Source organism: Pholis gunnellus (genome assembly GCF_910591455.1).
Source record: "Pholis gunnellus genome assembly, chromosome: 12".
Lineage (NCBI taxonomy): Eukaryota > Metazoa > Chordata > Actinopteri > Perciformes > Pholidae > Pholis > Pholis gunnellus.
In genome coordinates, this window is record NC_136539.1 from 20,490,419 (window position 1) to 20,512,991 (window position 22,573).

The 22,573-nt window shown below is 44.5% G+C and overlaps 1 protein-coding gene across 1 annotated transcript in view; it reads right to left on the bottom strand.

The window, feature by feature from the left end:
• Window positions 1-22,573, bottom strand: part of vwa8 (von Willebrand factor A domain containing 8) — a 54,146-nt gene that overhangs the window by 15,919 nt on the left and 15,654 nt on the right. Inside the window, exons 14-36 of the mRNA XM_079170940.1 lie at window positions 22,202-22,388; window positions 20,864-20,941; window positions 20,637-20,752; window positions 20,417-20,517; window positions 19,842-19,948; window positions 18,396-18,467; window positions 17,494-17,570; window positions 15,742-15,817; window positions 14,566-14,701; window positions 13,945-14,064; window positions 13,211-13,416; window positions 11,047-11,198; window positions 8,428-8,536; window positions 8,047-8,185; window positions 7,476-7,663; window positions 5,100-5,219; window positions 4,878-4,942; window positions 4,645-4,770; window positions 4,452-4,561; window positions 4,123-4,274; window positions 2,957-3,161; window positions 2,785-2,866; window positions 2,261-2,465 (exon numbers count right to left, since the gene is read on the bottom strand). Coding sequence (XP_079027066.1) covers window positions 2,261-2,465; window positions 2,785-2,866; window positions 2,957-3,161; window positions 4,123-4,274; window positions 4,452-4,561; window positions 4,645-4,770; window positions 4,878-4,942; window positions 5,100-5,219; window positions 7,476-7,663; window positions 8,047-8,185; window positions 8,428-8,536; window positions 11,047-11,198; window positions 13,211-13,416; window positions 13,945-14,064; window positions 14,566-14,701; window positions 15,742-15,817; window positions 17,494-17,570; window positions 18,396-18,467; window positions 19,842-19,948; window positions 20,417-20,517; window positions 20,637-20,752; window positions 20,864-20,941; window positions 22,202-22,388 — 2,929 coding nt within the window. The remainder of the gene's footprint in view (window positions 1-2,260; window positions 2,466-2,784; window positions 2,867-2,956; window positions 3,162-4,122; window positions 4,275-4,451; window positions 4,562-4,644; window positions 4,771-4,877; window positions 4,943-5,099; window positions 5,220-7,475; window positions 7,664-8,046; window positions 8,186-8,427; window positions 8,537-11,046; window positions 11,199-13,210; window positions 13,417-13,944; window positions 14,065-14,565; window positions 14,702-15,741; window positions 15,818-17,493; window positions 17,571-18,395; window positions 18,468-19,841; window positions 19,949-20,416; window positions 20,518-20,636; window positions 20,753-20,863; window positions 20,942-22,201; window positions 22,389-22,573) is intronic.

The window sequence follows — 22,573 nt, forward strand, 5'->3', positions numbered from 1 at the left end:
GTCTGCTTGATTAACAGTTATCTCGTCAGCTCTACATCCCACAGCTGACATGTTGATTCTCCTGCTCCAAACAGATGCAAAATCATGGCGCGCTATTGACAACACCACTTCAGAAACTAATGGGCCGGAAGGTAATTGTTGCTGCTGTTGCCTCTGGTCCCTGTAAGCTAAAGATGGCACCTTCACCCCGAGACAGAGAAACAGAAAATGAAAAGAGAGGGAAGAGGAGTGAGGGGCGGCGGGGAAAAGTTCATTTTTATGACTGTGGGAATCAATGTCCTCACCCCATCCTCCTCTCTCAATCCCTTTCCCCCCCTCTCCATTTCTTTTCAGCGCCTCTATACGTCTCTCATCTGCGGTTCACGCCTTGTGTTGTGAGATTAATAGCCTCATAAATTTCTGATTCTCCCGTTAGACGCCTAACGACAGAGAGTGATTTAGGATTGGCGGCATCTGTATGTGTATGTGTGTGTGTGTGCGTGTTTGTGTGTGAATGAGCCCACTTTTGCCCCTGCGTGAACCTGAGTACATACTAGTGTGTGTCTGTGTGATGGCATATATGCATGCCTGTACATGAGCGTAGAGAGTCTTATGTGAGTAAATGAATCCAAGGTGTGCAGCGTACAGTTGTGTAAGAACTAAACCTTTGTAATTTGTGTGATGTGGTTAAAAACTTTGTTCCAAAATGTTACTTGCACATTTCAGGAAGGTTACCGTTAACAGATTGTGGCACAAGTCTGCAAGGGACTGCTGCAGACAATTTGGACTTTAAAGGAGCGAGCAAGTGTAGATGTGCGTGTGAGTGATAAGCTAACTTCAGTAGTGCAAGGGGGGGGGGGCGGGGGTAAGATGGCAGGTGGCCAAACAGACACCCACACACTCACATACGGGAGTAAAAACAGCCATACTGTAGTGTGTGTGAGGCTGAGTGACTGGATACATGAGAGTGAACTGCTATAAACGTGTTTTTTATTATGCTGGGTACCTGTAGACGCCTGTAGGCACCAGTTAAACAAAAGACGTGTGTTGTGTGAGCAGAGAGATGATGACTGATGTCTCCTGTGCATCGGTATGTGTGTGTGTGTTGATGATGTCAACAGTGCTATAATGTGACAATGTCAGTCACGCACACACACACACACACACACACTGCTCAATGTGTTGTCAACAGTTGGGTAAAGTAGCGAACATCTCTGAGCAGTGATACAGAGAGCCTTGTAGGCGGGTATGTTTAAATACAGTAGTGCTGCTGTTGGTGTCGGTGAGCTAACCCAGAGCACAGGGGGAGTCTGTGTGCCCTTCAGTGGACTCAAGGTGCCCCTTCAAAGAGGACCGGACTACTGAGGCCTCTAGGGGCCACAGAGAGGTCCCACGTGTGCATTGGTGTGCAGGTGTGTCTTTATAATGAATATATTCTAAGAGTTTGTACACTGCACAACAACAGACATTTAAGAATGATTCACTTGCTTGTGGTTTTCAAAAGAAAGGTTTGTAAACTATATTTGAGGGATACAAGTGTGAATTATTTTTGTTTCATTATAATTTTTTTTTTTTGAGGGTAGCTTAAATTGATAAGAATATATGAGAGCCATTAATCTTCTGTCTGCCTTTACAGTCATTATTTAACTCTTACTTACTCTGCTTATACTGTCTAGACTTATTATACTTATTTCATACTAGAATGTATATTATATATACTGTTTGTATGAAAAATACTACTACTAAGGTTTCACATAAAATATGCTTCATGATCAATTTGTGAGTTTGTATTACTTAATTAAGATTCAACAGATTATTTTTCACCAAAATACATTTTCCAATTTGTATGATCCGCCTCTTTGACGTCCACGTGAAGGCTTCTGCAGATAACGCCCCCTACATCTGGGAGGCTCCATTATCTGAAGAATGTATCTGCCTCTGTTGTGTATGTGAGCACCTGAACAATGCTTTCTCAGTACGCTGGTCCGAAATGTTCTGACCCATATGGAGGGTCAAACCTATTGCATCATCGGCACAATGCCCGTCCATTCATACGCACCCACCCAGCCGGGTCGTACATTTTGGGACTGGAAACATTCTGGTGAGCATAAAATCAGGAATGTTTCTGCAGCTAATATATTCTGTCAAAGTGAGGCAAGCTGCAGAGTGACATGCAGCTGTAGTTATTTCTAGAGTAGCACCGCCCCCTGCTGGTGTTGAGAGAAACTGCAAGCTTTTCTATTCTTTACCCAATCGACACTGAGCTTTTCAAACAAATTACCTGTAAAGGTCTGCCGTCCTCTGTCCCGATCATATTCCTCCATTCCATCAGCGATCGCTGCAGGGCGTCTAACCCCGTCTCCCAGAGCCGGACGTACCCACCCATGTCCACCGTGACGACGCCTCCGGAACCGAGAGCAGCCATGAGCACGTCCGACTCCGACACCTTGGACAACCAGCTGGTGTAAGGCGACACGGTCGTCGACCTGCCGATCACAAATATGTAGGAAAAGTCAAGACGCAGTCACTAAGATAGGTCATCAAAAGGGCACCAAGAATTTCACTATATATATAACATTTACACCTAAATATCAGTGTATCAGTATCAGTGTCTGGCAACATCAAGGAAAAATGACCCTAATAATAAAGAGAGTTGGAGAGACGAGTGCCGTCTACAGTTCTTTGGTGACACAGAACAATTCTATGACAACCAAAAATCATATTTCAAAATATTACATTCTTTCTCAAAGCAATGCTGTTTCTGACCACTAGCTGGCGCTGGAGGATGCAAAATGATATCTGTACCTTGGGACAGGAATATATTTGACTTTTTTGGAGTTGAGATCGGTCACCTCCAGGTACGCCGCTGTCATCGGAGGAGTGACGTCTGAGTGACAAACAAGAAAACAAGTCTGAATACAAACTCTCTGTCTGCACTCGTTTGCTGAGCTCGTGTGTGTGTGACCTGAGGGCTGACCTTTGGGGTAGACCTCCCTCAGGGGCACCTTGTTGGGCGGAAGCGCTCGGACCACCTGATTGGCTGAAAGCAGGCTGACACAATTCTGCCGTTTGGCCTCGCTGGACCGGAGCCCGCCTCTCAGGAACACGTGAGCGCCGCTCTCAGCACTCTTCATCACCGAGAGGTCAACGGGCCTCTTAAAGCTGTACACCTCATTAGGGGACTGGACGAGAAAAGAAACCAAGAGGGAAATGTCTCTACTTACTGTATAAATCAAGCACACGGCTGTGCGGCCTAGATGTGAGTACATTCATTTTCATCAGTTCAGCTGTAGCACCCACACTAGAGCACCTCATTCAACTAAGCTCTCATGCCTCCATTCATGTTCTCAACCCACTTCATTGTTTAAGGCGCGCATCAGGCCGACAGCAGGGACATATTGAATGGTTAACACTGACATATGCCCCCTTATGAGTCTATGTTTATGGTACATAAGAGTAAAATGGAAAACCTACAGTATGTAAATACAGTGAGAGCAGATAAACTCCAAAAAGTGCTGGGGATCAAATAACGTTCTGTTTTAGTGCAGGGCAACAAGGTGCAACGCTACACGTCCTTGCCCTCTAAGTGCTGCTCCCTTAAGCTCGTCTTACATTATGGTGGAAAATAACTTTTTGGAAGTTTGAACTGAACTGTAAACTTCTCATATTTTGCCTCTGTATACAAAAAGAGGTATCTTTCCTTTTTACAGAGATGATACTACATAGAGAGAATGATCTATATCTATATCTATATATATATATACTGTATATATATCGAGGTCTCGAATATATACATTTGTGTGCACGAGATGTAATTTGTGGCCTCAATTTAATTTGTGGTTTTCACGGTTTGGTTAATTCCTACGCACAAGATAAGTGTATATACAGAGAGCCAGCAAAGCGCAACATCACTCTCTGTATATACACTTAAATGAATGAAATTGAGGGAACAAATTCTATCTTGTGTGCACAAATGTGTAGATTGTTTTAATATATATATTTGTTCTATCTATTGCCACTCCACAGTCCCGAGCAGCATTAATGATTAATTCAAATCTGGAAAAAAGCTTCACACGTCACAAACGTTAACCCACAATTATTATTATTATTATTATTTTCAACCATGTCCTTTCATAAGCTCACCACGAGGTCTGGGAAGCCCACAACGACCCGGGCGAAGGAGCCGCTGTCGGCCAGTATGCGGTTGGGGGAAACAATCTTCTGGTCCAGAGCGGCGCTGAGGTTCTCGTTGGGGAGCTGCTCACACGACAGCATCTGGGGGACGGACGCCTCATCTGGGAGAGGACGGGGCCAAACAGAGCACGATGGAGCAGAGAGAGCGATGGAGAAGGAAATGATGAGATAAACTAAAACACTTGTGTGGAGAGAGCCCTAGAGAATACCGTAGCAGTGCAATTCATGTGACTATCGTTTCAATAGTCCATCCTTCACGTCCTGACGGTTATATTTACCTGAGCTGGCTCCGTGGCCTGAGCTGACCGAGTCCTCGCTGATGCTGTGGAGCTGACACACGCCCGAGTCTTCAGCTGACATATTCATGGGCTTAGTCAGCAGGAACTTCCTATTCAGTGACACAATCAGTACGTCGCATTACGAGTGAATTCAAACTTCAACACCCTCAGTAGGGGTCCGTCCCTTACTCACTGGTTGGTGTTGCTCTCCAGCAGCAGCCAGCGGTCCTCTGCCACCAGGTGGACAGACTTCAGGTTGATGGGAAGTGAGATGGAGTGAACCCGGCCCTCCAGCACGTCCAGCACGTCCAGCTGGTTGCTGCACACACACAAACAAACACAACAGCGATTAACAACCAGCGCAGGGCCGAGATAGCGCCGTTTAACGGCGTCGTGGAGGATTTAGCTGAGATTGGAGCAGCTTACCCCTCCTCCTTATAGAAGAGGAGCCAGTTTTTGTGGGCGAAGTCGTGGCACATTTTATGCGCTCCCTGCAAACAGTCAATGCACACAACACATTGAGTCCACACACTGCTTTGGAATGATCCTAATTTATCACAGATGTATAAATATGTGAAGTGTAAATGATTACTAGTCCTTGTGTAAAACTGGATACATGACATATTATCTAGTTGATGTGCTGTGTACCTGTTGCTCCTTACTGCTCCACCAGCTGGAGGCTTTGGTGGACGGCTGATCCGTGTCCGGAGACAACATAAGCCTCCGCACGGCGCCCGTCACCATGTCCAAATGGAGCACTGTGTTACTCTGAAAGAGAGCGGAATGGAAAGGTCAGAGCAAGACTGGATTCAGAATAAAATGTTATAACATCAAACTATAGTATTAAATGTAATGTATGACCGAAAATTATGAATATTCTGAGTATTGGAAGATACTGCATATGCAACATTGATTATAAACATAGAGTCTCAAATTATCAGATGTGATTTAAATGCATTAGAAGAAGAAGAAGCAGCAGCAGGGACAGTTAGGGGTACAGTGTCTTGCTCAAGGACATCTCGGCAGTGCCCAGTCCACACCTGGTCCGTGCGGGACCTGAATCTCCCACCCTCCGGTTCCCGGCTCTCTATTATTGTTTTTCAGAGACTAGTTAATGAGTCAAGCAACGATTTCTGCATTTTGCTTTTCTCTGTTTAGTACCACTGCTCGAGCTTCCTGTGTCAGAGCCACACTGCTTTCTCAAGCGTTCCTCATGCCTGCGGACATTTCCCTCCTGATTGATCCGGCTGCTACAGTTCTGCCTCGTCTCGTCTTTTCATGCATATCTTCGTTGCTACAAATGTGCAACGGTTTCAGTTTTTTAAAACTGTTTGTTTCAGTTTTATACCACAAAGATGATTTGGACTCAAGGTAAAGTCACATGTAACAATGAATCCTTTTTGTAAATAACTTTTTCTTCTCCTACAGCCAACAGAAGGAGCTCATTTCCAGGCGGAACCACGTTGATCTGAATTAACTCAACCTGATTAGAACACAGCACTGCAAGTCACTTCAATTAATTTTACATATTCTCTTCTGCGTTTGTTTGACTCTTACATTTATATTAGTTGAGCAATAGCATATCTCAGTCTCGATATATATATATATTTACATAGTGTGTATTGGGTGACCTGTGCTAAAGGCTTTCGTTTGTGACGCACTAGGCTTCATCTTCAATTGAGTTTTATGAGCGGGAGCCACAGGGGAGCTGGCCTCGGCCCCGGTTGCCCTGCTTCACACTAATGGCTTCCTTACGGCCTCCCATTCCTGACATACACACGACTGTACCGAGGACCGGTCGAGCTATTCGGAGAAGGCAAACCCCATTTCCTGATTCTAAACATACACTGCCTATGGAGGGAGTGCGTACATGCGTGAGCACACGTGTCTGTCCTACATGTGGCTGTGTCTTCTGACAGGCAGGGGTGTTATGTCATTTTGTCTTTGAGGGTTTTTTTTGCATGTCCTCGAACATTTTTATGTTTTTTTTTGTCTGCTTTCACTAGAAAGTGTTTGTGTGTGCATTTATGTGTCAATGCCTAGTGTGTGTGTGTGGTTTTCCAGGATGGCCAATGACCTGTGAATGAACTTGCTGTTGTCTGGACCTCTTCATTTTGAGACAGACGCAACATGATCCATCACCACGGTATTTTTAGAAGGCCTCCTCTTGCCTAATATGCACCAGCTGTAAAAGTGTTCTGCTTCTGGAGAAATAGCTAACATTCATTGTTCTTGTCTTGCGCTCTGCCGTCATAGGCCGTGGTCTTATGGGGGTGAGAGAGGTTCAAACAACCGCTAACCACCAACCATTTTGAGAAACTCAAACAAACTTGAGCAAAGCTATTTTGAATCCGGGAGGATCTGAAAAAAAAAATGTCAATGCCAGTTTTTTTGTAACGTTAACGTGTTATACTTGTCAGTAAACAAGGACATCAGACAAAAGAGATCTGGTTCCTTTGTGAACACTGACAGTCTGTGAGTGGAGTTGTGTTTTAGTAAATACAAAGACTGTTTACACGTTCCACATTGTTCTTGTATGGTGTTCCACATAACACAATTAAAACTGACATTTACAGTACTGGTGTGTGGGTAACGATGTCCATCGTCCCATGATAACATTCTGGTGGTTTCTCGTTTTATGGTCAGGTGTCTGTCCTGTTTTTAGAGGTTTTTAATCCTCGTTCACATGACACCTACGCTCGAGGAGGAGGTGATATATATATTTATGTCAACCGCATAGGGCGCTCACAGAAGACAAAGACGCGATAGAAGAGAAGAAGTGTAGTTAGTGACAGTGTGGGCTCCCCTGACACACCTCCCACTCCCCTGTTTAGTTGATTTTATAAATGGAGGTATCGCAGGTTCTGAGTGTTTTGGTGAAAAACATGTGATGGAACCTACAGGGTACCTTTAACATGATCAACATCCTGGGCATGTTTTTCCATAAAGATTTAGACAAAAACTCATTGAATCTTATTGGTGTGATCATCACGTATCATACAGGCCTTGTGTTTGTGTGCCAACCTGCTCCTCGTGCAGCACCACCTGTCCATCAAGAGGACTCCCAAGGGGTGCGACGGTGACAAAGGGCTGCCAGGCGCCACTGATGGTCCTGGGGAAGACGTCGTAAAGCTCCATGCACTGAATCGTCTCCCCCCGCTCCTTCATGGAGTACAGTGACACGGGGTTACACGTGGCTACGTACAGCACATCTGAAAACACAAAAACAGAGGGAATGTGGGATTATTATTAATACCGTTATACGTTTGTGTCTATATCCAGACACATTTGACCGTTGAATCAGGTTTGATCTAACGCTCGCTCATGGTATCTTATCCCTTTCTGATTCGTCATCACTATCATTGAAGTAGTTGTGTTCAATCCAATGATGTTTTCCCAGTTCAACAATAGTTTCCATTAAAAACTGTAAAAGACATCTCTGGTCTTCAACCTTCCTTGGAGTGTCTAGCCCACCGCATAGCTGTGCACCTACATTCTCCTCCTCCACTGGATCCTTGAATATATATCCCTAAATGAACACGGAGACCTGAGAATGTGTAGCAGGATAGTGTTGTTTGTGTGTGTGTATATATACCATCTTTGGTGGCGACATCGCAGATGATGTTGACTTCATTGATGGGAATCTGCCAGTGGGCTTTCTCTTCGCTGAAGCTCAAAGCCCTGCTTTCCTGTCTGTTGCAGGGGGAACTCTGAACACGCAGAAACACGGGGCCCTGGAAACACAAGACAACACCGTTACACACACGAAACAGTGCATGAAAGCAACACTGCTGTTTAATGTTGATGGTCGAAAGTTTGTGGAACTGTGTTACAGTGGCACAGGATTATATCATTTGTTTATATATTTTTACAAGTACTAATAACTGGCCTGTATCACCACATATGGGAGATGTGAAGGAATCTCTGCTCATGGTAAACTTTGAAGATCGGAGTGTGTTTTCCTTTGAGTGTTTACCTTGACGTCTATGGAGTGTGTCTCAGTGGGACAGAGCAGTTTGCGTCGAGCGTTGCCGGCTTGGTTTATTGTCCAGTACCCCGTCATCTTGGCCTCCGGCAGGGGCAACCTAAAGATTAAAGTGCTTGGTAAGAACTGCAAAATGGTGGATTCCTGAGATCAAAATATATCAAGTTGTGTGCATGTTTTTTTTTTTTTTTTAAAGAGCACCATGGCACAAATCCTGTGGCTTTCTGATGGTCCATTATGGAAAATTATGGGTTTCACTGTCACAATTTTTGCATCCCCCACTTCAAATGAAATGAACTCATCTTATAAGTGCATCAACATGGAAACCGCAAAATGAGTTCAGATGGAAGCCGTATTCGGCTCCGAGTGGGATTTCATAAAAACATAAAATTTAATTTGATCCCAGCTCTCTCTAGAGAGGGCGAAGCCAATGTGGGACAAGTGACTGTGTGTGTGTGTGTGTGTGTGTGTGTGTGTGTGTGTGTGTGTGTGTGTGTGTGTGTGTGTGTGTGTGTGTGTGTGTGTGTGTGTGTGTGTGTGTGTGTGTGTGTGTGTGTGTGTGTGTGTGTGTGTGTGTCCCTGCTCAGCTTGTTGTGTCTGGCCAGATGTTTACTGGTCTTCTTATGAATCATAGCTGGATTGTGGCCACGGCCTTATTGGCTGCAGGTGGGGTGAAAGATGCAACACAACCACAAAACACACAGAAATTCGAAGTGGATAAACGGCTTGGACGATGAACAATCCTCTTAACCGTAAATATTTCTATGAATGGAAAAATAATGAGACACATTAGAGGAACCGTTTCTTGTTTTCCATGTTTTCTTGTTTTCCATGTCCAAAATTGGAAACCAAGAGACAAATATATTTGCTGTTATGTACACGAGATGTTGTGGGAGATAAATTGTTCAAGATGGGCTTCTTAAAACACAGACCCCAAAAGACACAAAAGGCCCTCCGAGCACGGATAATGCCAGTACGGACATAATGGAACAAATGTGTACAATCAGCTGCGTAATTGCTCAAGGAAAATACTTGTTTCTGCTCTGCTCTGTTCTCAAGATGTCACTTGAGCGATTCATGAGATTGAATTTTTGAATGTGTCAAATGAAACCACAGGAGACAGAAGAAACAAATATTTTCCTTTATTTAAAAGACAAAACTGTGCATGAAGAGACAAAGTAGTGGATATTAGAATATGATCTTTCCCTTATGGGAGAGGTGAGGTAATGTGAATGATCTAGTCCGCCATTCAGTTAACACTTCAGGAAGCAGTGTGAAGACTTCATGGAAGCCTCAAAGTTGAAGGGGACAGTTCACCCCAAAATCAAAAATACATAGTTTTCCTCTTACCGGTGGTGCTTTTTATAAATCTAAATTGTTGCAGAGTGTTGGAGATATCGGTCGTAGAGACGTCGGTCTTCTCCTGAATATAATGGAACTAATGTGACTAGTTGTGAGCAGTTTCATGGGGGAACTATTTTCTCTCGACCGAACTACACCCGTCGACCGTACCGCTGCGCAGAAGGAAGCGTGCATCTACATTCGCTGGTGCAGGCTCACCCATCACCACTGAGCAAGCTAATGTTACACCACACCATTAGTGTTTACATATCGCGCTCTCACAAGCGCGAACCTTTCGTCCATTAATGCAAAAATAATTGATACTGCATGAAATTGCTATACTTTGGGCGCTTTAAGCGCCTCAAGCCGAATGCCATCTAGTTCCATTATATGTTGGAGAAGGCAGACATCTCTACGGTCGATATCTCCAACACTCGGTAACTCACACCAAAACAATCTAGATTCATAAACGGCACAACAGGTAAGAGGAAAGATACGACGTATTTTTGAGTGCGGGGTGAACTGTCCCTTTAATTCAGTCTGAAACCAGTCAGAGGGCCAAAGACAACATCAGCCGATTTCAAGCATTTCAGGATTTCATTTCTAAAAGTTACAGATACTCTAAAATCAGAAAATGACGTCGAACAGGTGCACTCTCAGCAAGAAGAGTGTGTGTGTGTGTGTGGGAATACATGCTTATCTTGATTGTGAAATTAAGTGTTTGTTTTAGTATCTTTCTGTTGTTTGTTAAGATGAAGCTTCTATAGGTTCTGATAAAGTTGAATTATCTGACAAGAGATGATCACCGCTGCAGGTTATGGTGACTTGCGGGTTAATTGACTAGAACCCTCTAATGGGTTTCCAATAGTGGGTTCCACTCGGCAAGAAAAAGAAAGTTTCTCCGATGAGGACTGCTGAGTGGACGACATTATTGGTCACTAGTCCTCTCTAAAAGGTACAATAAGAAGTACAAGCACCGAGTACAAGCTCTTATTGTACTTTGGTCCCACCAGTCAATATGAAAAGTGGAAACATAGACTGAGTGAACTTTAGTTTAGCTGTGGTGGCTCACTGCTGAGGCTTTGTATCGTCCTAGTCTCAATGAGATCCATAACAGAGCCAGGTAGAACGTCAATGACGTCACTCTAACCTCTCTCTGTAACTCATGACAGTCTGTCTGAGCATCAGTCATGTACTGGATGTGCCTTTAACGTGCGTGTGTGTGTGTGTGTGTGTGTGTCATCCGTGTGCTCCTGATGCCTTGCTTACTCCTTAGCCAGTGTGACGGAGCTGGGCTTGGCTCCGATGGGAATCCCGTGCTTGTGCAGCGCTTCGATCAGAACCTCTCGCGTGTCTTTGTTGTACGAGTCAAAGTCGAAGACATTTCGCACCACGTTGGCCAAACCCTCGTCTGGGAATTTCTGTGGTTTAGAAGAAGGTGGAGGAGGAGGAAGGTATGGGAGGGGGGAAAAAAGGTGGAGAAGAGGAAGTAGACGGGGAGGATAGTGAGAGGAATGAGAAAAAAGGGAGCAGGAAGGGTGGCAAGTAGGATGAAAAATAGGGGGAAAAAGCAGAGAAAATGGAATGAAGAGGGTTAAAGAAAGTTGTTCAACGGGGGTCAATGCAGGGACACGGTCTGGAGAAGAGACACGCTATCTTGAAGGCAACTCCTCTCTAGACTCTGGCCACAACACTGACAGTCGAGGCACCCTTAGTTATTGCGTTTGTGATATAATTGGAGAGATACAAGTTATATTGCCTCAATAAATTCTCTGTATTGCACAGTAACTATGGTGATAGGTTGGTAAATAGGCAATGAAGGAAGACGAACGGAGCGGGAGAGAGGGAGAGATGCTGTCAGCAGGAGCAGAGACTTCACTTTTAAACCCTCAAGAAAAACAAAAACGTTGAGAAACATCATCCAGGTGCTACTGGTAACTTTAAAACAGGCATTTCTCATGATTTTTGGACAATTTTGAAGACTAAAAAATGAAGCCTGATAAGGGCTGGGTGTTGTTTGTGTGTAAAAAAATACACGACTCTCGGTGCAGATACAAAAAAACAGATTTTTGATACCATGAAAAATGTTTTCTCTACAAAACTAGGCAAAGTTCTGAAAGGTTAAATGTCTACACACAAGGAGTTATGTAAGAACTCTGCTTCTTCCTTCATCAGATAGCTGTTTAAACATTATTCAGGCCAACAGGATTATGAATCTGGTACATGGTCGATAAAACTACAGAGGTTCAATACTCGGCCTAAGTGCGGATCAATTGACAAAATAACTGATGGATGATAAACGAACATAATAGTTGCAGCAGTCGTACACGTGACCTCACCCTTCGCTCCGGCAGCAGCATGTCTAGTCTTGATGTGAGTAATCTTGAAGCTGTAATCGGATGTTTGTACACATTTTTAAAAGGACACAACGCTTGTAATGACTGAACCGCCCTGAATCCTGGGGGCATTGTTAGGACTATTATGGCACTGTCGGACGTACAATGTAATTACACGGTTAGGCCTTTAAACGGCTGCACGATCAATGACGGCTTCATCCCAACTGGTTACAACTAAAACATTGATTGTATGTAAAGAGCATTGGGCTGTATTGATCTGGGTTCCAAGTTAGCACAAAGGTACAATTATGACCAAATGTGAAACGGTGATTAGAGCCTGTATTGGCTATTGCCTCGAAAGAAGACTAAATCCGCCTGTATCTGTCCCACTCCTGCAGACGTCAATAGTGGTGGTGATTGATGACGCAACAGGGTGGCCAGTGGGGAAATCAAACATAAGGGCTCGTGCCCGTGCACTGAATTATTGATCGGCAGTAGCACAAGCTGGAGTCTGAATTTCCCTCCTCTGGGAGCCCTGTTCTTGTTCTTCTGGGTGTTTATTCTTCCTCTCCGGGCTAAAGACTGTTTCTTAAGACCAAAGACCACAATGAGACGTGACAACCCTGATCATCAAATGCAAACAAAATAAGCGTGTGTGTGTTCTCCTGCATGCGGCCCTTCACACAAACAAGCTGCAAACACACCTCTATTTTATATTTAGTTCTTTTCTAGCATAATCAGGGGAAGAACCGGAGTGAAAACTCTCTCCAACAACTGCCGATTATATGACCAATCCTGTGTAACGATGTATGTTGAAGTGTGTGTGTGTGTGTGTGTGTGTGTGTGTGTGTGTGTGTGTGTGTGTGTGTGTGTGTGTGTGTGTGTGTGTGTGTGTTCTCGTCAGTCTAGACTGAGGCAGGAACAGGGTCTTCCCTCTCTGTCACAGCTGTGCTGTGAGGACACTCTCTTGCATTATTAAAGCATCTAGCAGTGCAGGATTAAGGTCACATAATCTTTATGAAATATTAATAAAACAATAGTCTGAGACCACACCTGATAAAATAACAAAAAGATATGCATCGTATGGGTCTTCTTACCTGGAGGTGTTTGACTATGTTGACCACCTCTCGGGTGGAGTAGGGGTAGGTGATGGTGCCCCGGTCGGCCATGGACCTCAGGTCTCCAAAGGCGCCCACCAGCTTCTGCAGCGTAGCGTCGGGAACGTCGGGGCCGTACTGTTTAAGCATTGCCAGCTCCGCCTGGGGCTTTGGATTGTCCACAGCATGGCAGCTGAAAATATCACCTGATCAGAGGACAATAACAAGTCACTCTTCCCTGTAGTGATACTGTCACTCCATTGCTCATAACTTTACTAAAGAAATATCTGCTCTTTATGTGGTCATACTATGTTTGTTTTTTACACATATACCTAAACCTGAAGCCGAGCACTTTGCTGCGCTCTGCAACAAAGACAGTAGCACTGATGCCAAACAGCTGAAACTAGGCGCTGACATTATAACCATAACCCTAAACCTACAGATGTAGACAAGCAATGAAACAGCTGCTGTGACTTTGACAGCTCTGGAGAACTTTAAGTAAAACTTGAATGACAGTCAAATTTGTTTTCCTTTGATACAAAAGGGCAAAGAACGCTTACATCAGCTAATCTGACAGGAGCTGCATCGGTCCCAATTTCCTTTCCCAATGCATCAGAGGTGCTTGGTCTTTTATATGAGTTTGTTATTAAATAAAGAGAAGATTACAAGTCCTCTGCTCCAGGCTGTGGGTGTTGTGCATGCGTGTGTGTGTGTGTGTGTGTGTGTGTGTGTACCTAGAGCTCCGAAAAAGTCATTGCCCAGGAAGGGAAAGCCAGGTCGGTTAGCGAGGACGAGCATCCTGAAGTCTGGGTGCATGACTATGGTGTTGGGCCTCCCCTCAGCTTCTCGTGGATCTTTTTCAGGAGACACGGTCGCAGTCAGCAGACATGACAAGCAAACACAACAAAACAAGTACTCGTACTTCTTGTCCCTGCCTCGGTTTTGATTTGATTTGTGTGACTGAGTCTCACACACCTCTAGAGTCCTGATAGCATCGTGAAGCTGTCTCAAGCTTGTGTTTATGAAGTCTCACGGTCGTGTTTACATTCCTCTGGGAGGAAGAGCCTCTCAGGAATGGAGAAGCCGTCAGCAACTACTGTGATTACGTGGGACTACTTGGAAAATATACACGTTTATAGTCCAGCTTGGCTCCAGAATTTACTGGTACCTGTCCATAAAGGCTTTTATCCTAAGCCTCCTTTAGTGGCCCTGCATCTGATGTTTTACTTGTGTTTGTCTTCTGAGACATCCAATCTTCAACTCGTCCATCTGGTCCCGCTTCTGTATCTGGGACATGTCGTCTGTCAAGGTGTTAAGCCCTGTAAGTGTGTGTGTGTGTGTGTGTGTGTGTGTACCTGAGATGATTCTGCGTCCGTCGGCCAGGATCATCTCTCCGCTCTCCACCAGGGTTTTGAGGATGCAGGTGACGTTAGTGGGCGCTTTGTCCGCCTCGTCAATCACCAATATGTGACCCAGTTTCACTGCCTTCACCTGCGCACACACACACAAAAACATCCGTGTAATAATGTAGTAAAAAAAAAGTATTGCTGAACCTCTTGTTCCTCTTGTCAGGAAACAACACGCACATGTAACAGTTATGGTGAGAAGCGTGACCTCAATTTCACTTTTAAAGGCCCAACATGCCCAGTTATTCCTTTGGGCTTGGTGTGTACAGACTGTCCCTTTCTCTCCTGTTGCACCTGTTGAGGTAGGAACTATAGCCGTAATCATTTTTATGGGAACATTGATATTTTAAGATCATGTAAATCAATGCATGACTACATTAGTAATGGCCTCGTTTCATGTAGGTGTTAACAGTTTTTGCTATTCAGCACGTTGCCTCGTTGGCATGGCTAACTGGGTCGTTCAATGGATTGAGCCATCGAATGTCTGCTGTGAAAAAGCTGAAATGAAGTCAGACATGAAGGGGAGTCGGTAAAACGGAGGAGGGAGGAGGAAATGGCTGGGAGCAGTTTGGAGGGTGGGCGGCAGAGACAGAAAAAGATGGCTGGTGCTCAGCCAAGTGAATGTGCTGCCGTCTCCCACTCACTGAACGTCGGGCAGGACTGCAGATTTACAGAGCAGGAGATGTTTGATGACTCCTTTCTAACTGATGTGTGCTGCAAAGTAAACCCCTAAATGTTATCAGTGGAGCGCTTTGGGGGTGCGTCCTTTATGCCACCCCCAAATGTAGACAGTCCCAATTCCATGAGACTTTAAATGGGAAGTTGTTGTTGTTGAACTACAGTCTGGGTGGCTGAGGCACATTCACACATTAATGTCTCTTCACAAAGAGAAGTACTTTAACGTGTACAGTACATTGCAGAGGACAAGATGTCAACGTCTCTTGGCATCAGAAGGACACACCGCCAGCTGAATACCTTCAGGACCAGAACCGGTGAATATCTCATACTATTTTTATGAATGTGCTGACCTGGTGTCAACACTCTGTGCATGGTTGTAAAATATTAACTGCAGGAGGAATGATCCTGTAAAAGTAAAAGTGTGTGCGTCTTGTGTGACTGACTGACCAGAGGCGAGTCCTCGTACATGATGATGCCATCTCGGACTGAAGGCTGCAGGGTCAGAGTCTGGACGGTCGTATCTCTGAAGGAGCAATAAAAACAAAGCTTGACATTTCATTTCACGTTTATTTTGGTTTTTCCAATGCAACGTATCAGAGCATCATGTAGCTCTTCATTGACCCCCAGAGGTGGTTTTGGTCAACATATCTCACACGTCTAAAGGGCACTTGTGTGTAGTTTTTTTCTTTACCTGAAGACCATTTGATCACCAAAGATGCAGGCCAGTGAAAAAGGGTGTCAGTAACACTGTGCTCGAGTTCAACAGGCCGGCGACACAAACATAACGTTGAAGCATCTCCCAAACAGCTTCGATTCCCCTGCGGCGTCCAAAATGATCTCACCCTCTTTCTCCGAACACATCTCTCTCTTCATACATTCCCTCCCTCCCCCTGATATCTCTCAGTGTGACCCAGGAGCTGTCCTAGTTTCCTTCCTGGTTGGCTGCATCGCTCTTGCTTTTTTGAGCCACATCTCTGTAGGCTTTCAGTCACAGGCTCCCCGAAAGCCACATGCACAGATCCTCTCCTGCTTCTGCCCCGGTCTAATATTAGCTGCTGCTACAGTAGCTAACCAGGCCACATCCATGCCCAGCTCCACGACGACTTTCACAAGACTTTGACAAATTAAAACGTACGGGGATCGAGAGGAGAAATTGGTTGCTTCTACGTAGATGTGCTGCTGATGCTTCACCGTGATCTCGTTGAGGAGATTGAACCGATACAGTTCTTCAGGTTTGTACAAGTGATGACTTTTATTAGCCCTCTGTTTGGTGCCTTTCTCCCATGATCAGGTCATTGACACTCTTATACTATAATAATATATATAATAATAAGATGATACTGCCATCTTATTGGTGCCAAGATCAACACACGGCCCACCTCTGCCTCCGGTTGCTCTACGTTCAACAGTAAGGCTGTTTTCACAGCACACAACACATTCATCTATGAATGACCTCATTTATCGGAGGTGCGATCGTGTGAGTATAAAAATAATCAGTGGACCAGAAACGAGGACTTCTTGAAATGGTTCCTCTTTAATACGGGCATGTGTTGTGAAGGATGGCCTGATTTACTGAGGACCAAAATAGTTTTTGACACCCTTTGATGGGAAGTCTGGCAGGGGGGTAAGCGAAAATGCTGGCTGCTCACATCTCCCTTAAATAGGGTTTCTTTGTTCCTCCTATTGGAAAAAAAAAAAATACTTAAAAGAAACATGTGATTATTTGGTCTTAACAGCATCCTAATTTACCAACCACAGCAGATACAGTTAGGACTGTTTTAGAAACTCATATCCTGTTATAGAGATTCTCAAATATGTGAACTTTTATTGCACAAAAACAATAAATCATCCCTCAATTAACAACTGATAACGAAGTTGTTAACTGTTCCGCAGCTGTCAGCTGGTGACCCAGACATGAAAAAAACTCCACACATGAACATGTGAGCTAGATTCACATGAGCGGTCTGAAAATAAATCGAAATTGAAAAATAACCTATTGTGCTTTTCTGGAGAAAGCTTCTCAGAGAAAGTTTGAGACGGTGACCCAGAATGGAAGAAAGTGGGACAAAAGAGAAGCTGAAGAAACTGAGACAGGATTATAAAAAGAGAATAAAGACACCACGGTGACTGACATAATTCTCCATAAGACTCTCGGTAAAGAGAGAAAGTATTTATGTAAAACATCTGCTTTCTGCTCACCTGTGGAGCTGTAGGTATTCTCTGGGCCTGTTCAGAAGGTGCAGGAATCGGTCCACTATTTTATTCTTACCGACGCCCTATGGAAAGATAAGAGTAAAAAAAAATACAATTAGCAACCAGCACAATGTAATGAAATCATCTCACACCAACTGTGTTTCAGTAACATAGGCTGTAGGGATGTAAAGAGGTGTCTATTCCATGTGCAGAGAGGTAGAGCCGAGTTGTGTCCCTGTTTGACGGTGCTACGTTCTGACAGGGGCTGTTTTCTGGGACTCCCACTGGCTTCCCACAGAGCCTGCCCTCCGCTGGACGGCTGCTGAGCCCCTCGGCCGGTCTGTCAGACGTCCGGTAAGCCGCTCTGACAGCTCCTAATGTCTCAGCTTCGCCCATGCAAATAGCTTTTCCCACTCGGTCTCTCTCACGAGCGCACGCACACATAAAACATCACTGCAGAAAAACACACAGCTGGGCTGCCAGTACAACAAAAGTCCAATTCCACTCCCCCTCTTCCTCCTTTAATCCCGCACATTAGGGAGTGGGGGTGCAGAGTGTCCCCGAAGGAGGTGCTACATGCTTCCTCACGCCCCCCCCAGTGAGCTGCGAGCGGGTGGGTTGTGGAGGGTGACACGAGGGTGCAGGGAGCTTGTTTCATAACGCTCTAACAGGGCTGACATGTGTGGCCTTCTTCACTGAGACACTGAGGAAATTAGATAAAGCCCCTTCTGCAAGCACAAGTCCAAGCTCTGTTCATTCAGCATGACACCAACGTCATAAATCATAATTGGACCTCCATGGATAAAGGCTCCTGAGGCCCTGTCTAAACAGGGCTCTTTTCTGGGGGGGGGCATTGGGACTTTTAAGTACCAGTATTTTGCACATAAGCACTACGATACGTCACTCACCTGGTTGCCCACCAAGAGGAGGTGCTCTCCTAAAAGGAAGTCCTTCAACATGTCTTCCATCACCATTATGTGCTGCAGAGAGATTTAAAACAGAGAAACAGATAAGACATTACTTTTATTGACTTGATTGGACCCAGACGGGCATTGTGGTGAATTGCATTTCACACATTATGAAGAGAGTTCTGCTGTCCCCGTTTGAACATAAAATTAATCTTAAAACCACATGAGCTTGGGTAGAAAATGTGGAAGTTTGCTTTCTCTCTCTTCTGCTCCCTGTGATTTTACAACCGGGCTTCTGCTCTGAAGACAGAAAACAGGTCATTTTAACAAAAGTAGGGCATCCTCGTTGCTCTCATCTTATCTCAGCCACTTTTATTTCAGTCTCCAACACGAGCAGAAAAAAAAGAGTAGAATCAGGACAGAGAGAAATCTGGGTCACATTGCGCCATCAGTGTTGCCAGAGGATGTCAGAGCGTCATGTCTTTAGATCAGAGGTCGGCAACTTTTTTTTGATATGAAGTGCCATTTCAAAATGTTCTTGTTCATCAGTGTACCATTAAGGTTAACATTAAGTTCAATTTAGACACCTCAGCAAAGTTTAAATCTCTATTCCATCCATATAGACAATGTGCTTAGCAACATTTAAAAAATAAAACACCGTTCTCCCGCAATAAGGGCTTTGTGATTATATACGAGTGCACAATATATAAGAAGCAAGCGTACTTCAGCATTGAACGTGTACAGTGACAAAAGAATAACTCGGAGTCCTGCCTGTTTTCACACCTGCAGTACGCACACTTGGACATTCGCTGCATAAAGTGGGAGGTGACTGTCGTATTTTTGGAGTCTGAAAGAAACAAAAACTGTCAAACCTCAACATGACTCCTCGCTGTTTCCATCCTGTACAGCCTTCTGTTTATCTCTAAAACAGCATGACGTCTGTTTCTATCTCTTTATAGATTTAAGGTACGAACTGATTTTGCTTTACTTTTCCTCTTTGTTAGAACGATCACAACTAAAACCTGGTTTCCTGCCGCACACACACAGAGACATACAGAGGAGAATAAAAGTCAGATTGCTTTCTTATCCAATAAAATCCATCAATGAAGTTGCAGAGTACTGGGCCAGGACTGAGATTAGCATCTCTGTGTATCTGGAAAAAAAAGGAGCCAAGAGGCAACTACGAAGTGCATGGCCCTGGAAAATATCAGCTAATACCAGAACTAAAAGTAAAATCCTTCATAATGAAACAATGTCACACACTGCAACAAGGACAGAGTTATATTAAAAACAACAAGAATGAGACTAAAGGGGAAAAGAAAAGATCAGAGGTGGAGGACGTCCTCACTGAACCACGAATGAACGCTGCTATGAATATTGTGTGGTAAAGAATACACAGTATATACACATCAGTATACTCCGTGGTGTGAGTTAGTGCGTATTTACCTGGGCATTATCGTAGAAGAGCACATCTGGAATCTTCATTTTCTCAGTGGCGCTGTAGACGGGAGCAGACACGTTGCCAATAGTCAACACACCATCCTTTGTCGAACCTGGGGAAATACAGGAGATGCAGTCACTGTGTGTGTGTGTGTGTGTGTGTGTGTGTGTGTGTGTGTGTGTGTGTGTGTGTGTGTGTGTGTGTGTGTGTGACGCCACGAGAACTCAGAAGCTTCTTCAATCACATTTGCTGACGGAGGCGATTGTTTCTTGAAGCCCTGACCCACATTGTGACTTGCTGTCTGGAGACTCTGGCTTGCTTATTTGTCTTCTGGACTTATGAGTTCCCACTTTAACCCCAATTCAAAATCTAGGCCTCTGACGCATTGTCATTTTTTAAATGTTGATACTAAATGGTGGTTGTGCGCCTCATTATTACTGTCACTTACACAGGAAGCAACATCTGACAGTGTCACCCATCTGCTAATTACACCGCAAAAACTCTATTTACTCTAAGAAATGTATTAGAAACCCTGAGTAGTTAAATATGTATTTGATCTAGACGGCTGACTGGGACTTACAGCTGAAGTCTCGGGTGCGTTCAGCTGGATCTGGTGCGTCCTGTATGGAGCAGTTGGCGAGGCTTTTATCAAGAGAGGCACGGGCCAGGCTGGGCAGGAACCTAAGACACACATGCACACACTTCATCACTAGTGCACATCATCATATAGTATTGATTTGAAAGTGCATCATAACCCAGAAAAAACACTTTTGAGTTTGAGCGTGTGTATTTGTGTGTACCTGGAAAGACAGGCCTTATTGACAGCGTGAGCGATGCTCTCCTCGGGGTACTGAGAGAGACGGCGACAGATCCTCAGCAGCTGTCTGGTGGAGAGAGAAGAGGCCAGAGACTGCGCCTGGAGACACACACACACACACACACACACACACCATACATAAATAAATTACTCAGAACGCACGCATGTAAACAAACCGGTAAGTGCATGCAAACACATCCTTGCACTTACTGTGGGGTTGTTTGTCTTGCGGAGACTGTGTGTGAGGTGCAGGAGCTGCTCGGCTGCTTCCTTTGGAACGTCACGAGTCTAAAGAAAAAAAAGAGATGAGAAGGACGGATGAAGAGGACGGTGTTTAGATGAGGAGAGAAGTGGATCTAGAGAAATACTTCACCCACAAAATGGACATTTGCATATAAATTACTAAAACCCACTAAAAGTCCTTCAGACTTGTCCGTGTGTGAGAGTTTGTAAACGGGTGTTTTGATATAGTTTTGCCAAAACTGCTTTTTCCCTGTTGATACATACACTCCTTTACCTTTGCCAGTTTATTAGGTACACCCAGCTCAAACTAGTGCAGCTGAATCCAACAGTCTTGCTTTGTAATGGCAACGTTCCCCCCCCCCCTCTTTCTCCGTGTCTCTATGTGCAGTCACACAATCAAATAAAGGACAGAAAGTCCACAACAAATCACCATCACAGCCTGAAGATGACAGAACCACAGATAAATAAACTTTATGTTTGAGAAAGATTCAAAATACTTCTACCCAACAACTAACCGAATGGCATCAAGACACCTGAGAGCGGCTTACACGTCAGGTGAACCAAACCATGCGACATCCCAGCGAATACCCAAACAAGGTCTGTACTTCACTTTGTGCGCGAGGCCAACAAGTTGTTTAACATTACACCTTAACGGTGTCGCTGCCAAGTCTCCATTTATTTGGAGAAAAAAAAAACTCCTGTTGCTGAGCTCCACGAAAGGCCAATAATGAAATGTCACATCCGTTTACCAACTCCGTTTGTTTAGGCAAGTCCAGGCTGAGTATAAATACCACTTTTCCTGTAATAGCCCCTGCACTGTTAAACTCCCAGTCTCCCTGCCCTCTTGACTCGTTAATCACACATCCAGAATAGAGCCGTGTTTCACATTTGGAAGCTTTCATGTCTCTGGCAAAACAATTTGCTACTGTTCAAAAGCTTGGAGGCAAGAAATAGAAGATGACATAATTAATAAATAACAGTTATCAAAGACATGTCTCGGAGCTGCTGCAAGACGCTTCGTATTACTAAACTCCCTCTTTTTGCTCAGGGCTCAGGGGTTGTTCTTGTTAATCAGTGAGGCACATCAACATTAAGTTTAATTATGACACCGCATCAAAATGTAAATCTCCAACGGCTTCCATATAGGCAACATGCATAGCAACATTTAATAATCGGGACATTGTAATTATTTAAAAGAGCACGATACAAGAAGGCTGCCACCCTTAACCCGACCAACTGTCCACCAATCCGGTTTATCGGTAATAAAATAAATTCTGCAAAGAAGGAAACTTGGGTGTGTCTCACCAGCCCCTGTATGAGGTCCATCTCCTCTGCTCTGGCCATCGGGGTGACCGTGTGGTAGAGGAACATAGTGAGCAGCTCCGGACCCAGCCACTGCTGCGGACCTCCGCTGCTGCTCGTACTGGCACCCACAACGGGGGGCTCCGCCAGAGCCAGCACCCTGAAGGATGGATGGACGGGGAAGATTGACCTGCGGATACACACGTTGCCGTCGCTGTATGAGTGCGTGGAAAGACATTTCATACATGAAGTAAATATTGGGCTTAACCATGAACTTTACTCCACTGTCCTTTGTTTGGGTCTCTAGTTCACACACTCACTTCCTCCCTGTCTCGCTCTGTCTATTCAGTTACATACATTCAGTTTAAACATGAA